We start from the raw sequence: 6,610 nt of genomic DNA, 5'->3' as shown, positions 1-6,610 counted from the left end.
GCTTAAGGGATTATGAGCATATTAGATTATTTAAGCTCTCTCACTGCAGGGATCATGGTTAGAGTAGACTAGTGGATGTGAGTAATAATCAGTTCAACGCTAAATAGAGAAAAATCAGTAACGATTGCATCAAGAGTTGTTTCGGTAGGCTGAGCCCCTAACATATCCTATAACTCTACATCAACGTCACTTTATAGCTTTGAGTGTTTATTTTTCTCACCCTTGCATCTTTACTTTGTAGTTTAAATTACGTCAAATTTATATTTATAGATCATCATTGGACAAGATTCGATTTGATTCATTAATTGTTTAAGAATTAGATATATATAAACTCTGAGTAAAGTTTCCGTGGACTTGATACTTGATCTTACCATCTTATTTACTACTTGAACAAATTAATACATTTGTCAAGGAGTCAACCATAAATTAGAGAGTATTGACTTTTATTTTATTTGAACAAATTAATATTTTACAATTATTCAATGCAATAATTCAAGTTAATATTCTAATATCTTCAAAATATATAATTTATAACCGTGTAAGATACAAAGATGATTAAGGGAGAAAAGAAAGAGGAAAAAGTCACATGTTCAATCTTTCCCGTTATTAAAAACTAGTAATTCTAACAATTAACATTTACCGATAAAAAAAATACAAATCTCTATTATTTTAAAATTAATTCTATCATAGTTAATTATACCCAATTTTAAACAAACCCGCCCTGAAATTTTGTTATCACATTGCAATGAAACCTGCTTTGTTCATGTTGCATGGTCTAAATTCGAAAAGGCCCTGCATTCTAGCAATGATGAATCACGGCATGTTTTGCATAGGAGTAGAAAATGAGAAAAGTTTGGGAACGCAATGAACCGAATATTCTTTTTTATATTAGTTTTTAGTAGATTCCACCCTTTCTGATCAATGATATTTGTATAATTCACAAAATTTATATTGTAAATTTTTTCTTAGTTGGACTTAGACCTTTCAACAATAGACCTAACATCCACCTTGATTATCAACACCAATTGTATTTACCATGCCTTGTCATCTAACAATAACCTTCCAAATCCTGCTATCCAAAAAAATGTGGGGTTTTAGGAAAAGCAATTATGTGTCATTTTTGTGATGACCATGACCTGGCTGAAAATTTGTGTCACCCCTTTAAACGAAAGTTTTATTTGCTAGTGTTAGCAGCCTTGTACATTCTTGGTTAACGACGATAATAAGGAAGATTTTCCGTCTTCATCTCCTTTGTTCATCCCCTGCCACAATTAATGGGAATCATGAGCTAAGAATATGAACACTTTTTTTTATATAGTTAGTTTGATTTTGTCACCGTGATTTAGATGATTTTGTCACCGGTGGCTTAAATAATAACTCTTACATAGAATACCGGGAACTTACATTCTTGGGATTCAACATTGTTGGGGGGATATTATGCAACCCCATAAGTCCTCTGTTAGATGATTTAATTTCAATCTGTGTAGAGAAAAGTGCTGAAACGGGGCGATGATCAGAGAACTTGCTTTCACTCCGAAAATAGTGAAGTTGCTCCACTCCTTTACCATACCATAGAATTCTATCACACCTGACCACATACAATTAAGTAACCACTTGTTTAATTTTTTTTATGCAAACAAATTCATGTATGATGTAACTAATCCATGGTCTATACTCTATACTAATATAATTTAATTCTACTTATTGTCAATGTAAAAAAAAAATTATACTATCAATTAATAAAAAATTATTGGTAATATGACTTTTAAGAGTTATGGGAGAAAATAACAAATTTATCATTCAGCAACAATATAAAAACTTTATATGTTATAGGTGAATAGACCAACTACTCTATTAGTAGAGTATAACCAAGAAAACATACAAAAGAAAAGTAAAAGTGATTGGTTAGTATGTATATACCATGCTGGAGTTCTTTGTTTTTCCCCGGATCTACTAGGGAGGCTACCACAGTATCTATTGGTAGTGGAGGATGAGTACTTATATGTTGGGGCGAATTCTATGTCACCTTCTTTCCAACCCTCGAACACTCCACCTTCTTCTAGTTCTTTCTGGAGCTGGTCAAACTCTTGCAAAGCCTTCCAATCTTGTTTTCTTATCAAATGCCTCGCAAAATTGTCCTCCAAGTATAGCCTATAGTTCAGATCCCCGAACCAGAATATACGGCTGGTACAAAGTCAAATGCCACATGCTTAACAATTATCATAATATGTTGTCTAGCACATACAGGGAATTAATTAAATTCGTGCTTTTATTAGAAATAATAGTATTTTATTGATATCAAATATTTATTGACTTTGTTAATGATTAATCTTTATCAAAAAACTTGAACTAATATTTACCTTTGTTAGAATTCTCTCACTCCAATCATATTATTTTTCATTAAAAAAATTCAAACTCAAAATCTTATTTAAATAAGATCGATACCATTCAGACTTTTTTTAAAGTAAGGATTAAATCTAAATTTATATATATTAAAGTTTGACTACTAAATTTATCAATATCAAAATATAAGAACTTTGACCATGTTCTACTAAAAATACAGAATTAAAAACACATATTTTTCCTATAAATTTTATGAAAACAAAAATTGCCTTACTGTTTATATTTATTGATAATTATGGATTGAGTAATAATGTTGGATCATGTTATGGACTTTTAGTTTAGGCCCAATTCATGTATACATACGAATTATATCATTTTATAAAAAGCACAGTAATGGTGGATAGTGTTAAGGAACAACCTAAAGTTTAAATTCACATTCATATTTTTCTCTCTATTCGCATTATATTTGTTGGGAATATTCTAATATTATTGGCTTGTAACTTAGAGACAGATGTCATGTGAATTATAGTTAGCGAGATACTGTAGTTAATTAGTGACTAAGTTTTTAGTTTTTTTTTTATCATTCAGAAAATCACTAAGTTTATAGTTTAGTTAGTCAAGTAGATAGTCAGTACCAATAATTATAAACAATAAATTGGGAAACCAATTGCATCAATCAAATCATTGATCTGAAGAACAAGGTCTAAGATCTAATGTGGGTAGAGGACCCAAAACATCGACTATAGAATGGGCATCCAATATTTTTTATTTTTAACAAAAAAAATTCAAAAAAGGAAATATGACAAGATATAATTTTGTATGAATTTAGTGTGCACCTTTTTTCTTGTTACCTTTTTTTTCTTAAATCTCTAATTCATTATAAAAATACAAATACTGATAAATCTGAAATTCAATCAAAAAATAAATAAAATCTGACTGATAATAATTTTAGTCTATAATCAAACTTGAATATCACTTAAACAATCTAATCTTAACTTTAACATATTAATTACTTATTCATAAATCAAACAATCAAACATATAGAAATACTGCCTACTACTTAATTTGATGTATACGCGAGTAGAGTGACTTCTTTTTATGATGCAAGCTAACAATTTTCTAGCATTTAGGAGGGAATTCGAGCCATGTTGCTCAATTTAATTGACATGACTCTAGCTACCACACGAGATATGTTTTAGTCTCATAATTGAAAATGACCTGCTGGTACACAAGATATATCCCATTTTTTTCCACTCTGTCAACATCTACAAATTGTGAGCTCATCATTTACTTTTCTTTATCACAACTTTTATTACTTAAGCTACAATTTAAAATCATATTCTCAGTTATTGGATTGGTATTAAATACAAACTCTATAGTCGAATTAATTTTCAGGTTGGTTTTGACTTAATTGGCAACCCTGAAGATTTTCTCTAGCACCATTCAAAACCAGTTTTATTAATTATTATCCTAAAAACAATAATTAAATAATTAAAAGTAAAATAATTTAGACTTAATAATTAATTACAATTTTAATCCCTTGTTTATTTCAAAAATTTAACCCTTCTATTTTTTTCATAAATTTAGTCTGATAATTTTTTAACTACAACGTAAAATTTAATATTTAACAAAAATACCAACGTGACACTCTATTACACATCCACCTCTGCATTCTGTTGTTACATTACCAATTCAATTAAGTATTAGAAGTTAACGATGAACATATTTGCGAAATTAGGATAGTAAAGATATCAAAATGAAATTAAGCCAAAAGACTATCAAATATCAATTACTTGTGAGAACAATAAAATACTAGTAGTAAAATGCAAAGTAGGGACAAACTTACTCGTGGCCTAAGATGGTTAGAGGAAAATGATGATGGTCTTTTGTGGTCCTAGAAAAAGAGGTTCTCCTAAAAATTTCTGCTACCTGATGGTTCCTTCTCCCTTCATCACCCTTCTTCTCCCCAGATGCTAGGTGTGCTGCTACAAAACAAAAACTTGTTCCTTCAATTGACATGCTAACTGCCACTGATCCTTTGTTTCCCAAATACCCCATCACCCCACATGCCACTGAGCACACTCTCACATTTGAGACACAATGCTTCCTCAGCACCTCTTCCCTCATCCACACACTTATGAACACTCCAACCATCTTCTTGCTGGCCACTAGTGTGTACTTATCATTGTTGCTGTTGTTGCCACCTTTGGTGTTTGGATTCTCCACATACTGGTAATTATTGTCATCATCATCACATGATGAACAATTTAGCATTGGTGTCATCCAAGGGCATCCAAACTTGGCATTCAGTGTTTTTCCTATTAGCTGGTTCCAGCTTGTTGCCACAGCTGGATCCTCTGCTCCTATCACAGTTAAGGTCTTCAAAGGTACAATCTCTTGAAACCTAACAAGATCCAAAATAAATTTCTTAATCAAATACAATATTGAGAATTCTATCTTAATTAATTAGGCCAATTTGTGAACTCCCTATCCTCAAATTAACAAAATCAAGAGAGGGGTGCTACTTTCTTAAGAAAATGATTCAAATTAGTAATTATATACATACCCCAGAACATATACATCTGCAGCATTCTTGAGATTCAACCACTCATCCAAGTCAACAGCCAAACTTCCTACAGGAGATCTTCCAGCAACATTCCAAGTACCAACAAAGACCCTGAAATATGCACAGAACTATATACATGTCACACACATAAAAACCAGACTAAAAACATTACATTAACATCTGAGCCAAATGGGAAGAACTACACACACATATATCACAGTTGATTAAAAAAAGTGATCACATGAGGAGACACCCCAATACTACCTCATGAAGGCGTCAATGATATGATGGAGCTGTCAGTCGAGGCCTACCCAGAAGATTAATATACACATATATAGTAATTAATTCATTTACCTTAGTTTATTTGTTGAAATGCATGGATCTAATTCCAATGACCGCAGGGAGAGATTGCCCTCATAGTCATCACTCTCATCTTCTGCTCCATCTGAAATACATGGTGCATGAACCCACAAGATTAATTCAAGTCTTTGAAAGCAGAAGAAAAGCATAGATAGATACACATAAGGAACATATATATGTACATATTTAATAATAAAGAACCTTGTATTTCGTTCAAACTGAATGAAGATGGCCTATCTTCCTTTTGCTTGCTATTGAACCAATTGCGTAGCTTTTGATATCTTCTTTGCTTCTGATTCTCCACCTCCATGACAAGAAAGGAGGGTACGTAACCTCTTCTGAAAATTTTTTTTTACATACAGTTCAATTATAAGATGACAAGTTGATGTGATATTGCTGTAAAGGTTTATTGTGTTAATCGCCCTTTACCAACAAGAGGAAGTGACAAAGAGGGTTGCTTTAAGAAGGGGTTAGGCTAGTTTTTTTTAGCGTTAAACACGAGAGAGGGAAATAAGGCATGTAAGTATATATTTATATTTTATTTTATATTTTGTTAGATTAAGTATCTTTTCTACAAGATAATCTTATTATCTTATGCGAGTTAAATAGAATTATTATGGGTGTCAAAATTTCCTTTCTAAATACTCAGACTCAAATTCAAAACATCTATCTAGTTGAACTGAAATAATTACAAATCAATTGAACCATGTGCTTGATGTTATTTGATTTTTTTTTTTCAAGTCAACCAAGTGGGTAAGAAGCCTCATTTTCCAACACTTGAAGGTGAGGGTAAAGGTGCAATAAATGATCTACATCCAAAGGGGAAGGAGAAATTAGATATAAGCCTCACAAGGTTCCATCATTTGTTTGATTATTAGAGCCCCGTTAGGTGGTGCTGGTCACGTATGTCTCATGAGATATCTACGTGACATAGCTGTTGTTTCGTTATTATTGCATGTTAAGTCAAATAATTTTTTGTATACCCTAACGTTCCTCCTCCTGTTTGGATTGGACCATTGTTCATCGAATGAAGACTAATAATATTATTGTACTACTTAAATAGAGTCTCTTGCTTTTACATTGTTAGGGAGCTAGCATATGGTTACAGGGCTACCTGTCGAGGTTGTTTTGGTTATCTATCACAAATATTGTCTTTGTTGATCGCATTTATATAAACAAAATATTATATGTTGTGCATTGTATTTAATGTAATTACAAGGTTTTGAAAAATTGAAGGCCGTGTCCTCCTACAACTATTGTTGAAAGATTATGAGAGTTATTGTAACGCCCTCTACCCCTCACATATATGTACTAATAATAAAATGAATAAGAAATCAGAAT

General features: G+C 31.7%; 1 protein-coding gene across 1 annotated transcript; it reads right to left on the bottom strand.

Moving 5' to 3' along the window:
• Window positions 1-865: 865 nt before the first annotated feature.
• Window positions 866-5,982, bottom strand: LOC100814018 (type IV inositol polyphosphate 5-phosphatase 6). Its single transcript, XM_003543792.5, has 7 exons — window positions 5,471-5,982; window positions 5,264-5,354; window positions 4,910-5,020; window positions 4,190-4,747; window positions 1,921-2,184; window positions 1,405-1,588; window positions 866-1,262 (listed from the first exon to the last, which is right to left on the bottom strand). Exons 1-7 carry the CDS (start codon window positions 5,577-5,579, stop codon window positions 1,188-1,190), a joined length of 1,392 nt encoding a protein of 463 aa, XP_003543840.1. The 5' UTR covers window positions 5,580-5,982; the 3' UTR covers window positions 866-1,187.
• Between the last annotated feature and the right edge of the window lie 628 nt (window positions 5,983-6,610).

This window comes from Glycine max, chromosome 13, assembly GCF_000004515.6.
Source record: "Glycine max cultivar Williams 82 chromosome 13, Glycine_max_v4.0, whole genome shotgun sequence".
Taxonomy (NCBI): Eukaryota; Viridiplantae; Streptophyta; class Magnoliopsida; order Fabales; family Fabaceae; genus Glycine; species Glycine max.
This window is presented reverse-complemented; position numbering and strand designations above follow the sequence as displayed.

Excerpts from the sequence above, each read along its gene's own strand:
- LOC100814018 (XM_003543792.5), bottom strand. The coding sequence starts at position 5,579 with ATGGAGGTGGAGAATCAGAAGCAAAGAAGATATCAAAAGCTACGCAAT. Across the intron at positions 5,355-5,470 it reads CAGTTTGAACGAAATACAAG|ATGGAGCAGAAGATGAGAGT; the intron begins GTTCTTTATTAT and ends CATGTATTTCAG. Across the intron at positions 4,748-4,909 it reads GCAGATGTATATGTTCTGGG|GTTTCAAGAGATTGTACCTT; the intron begins GTATGTATATAA and ends GGATCTTGTTAG.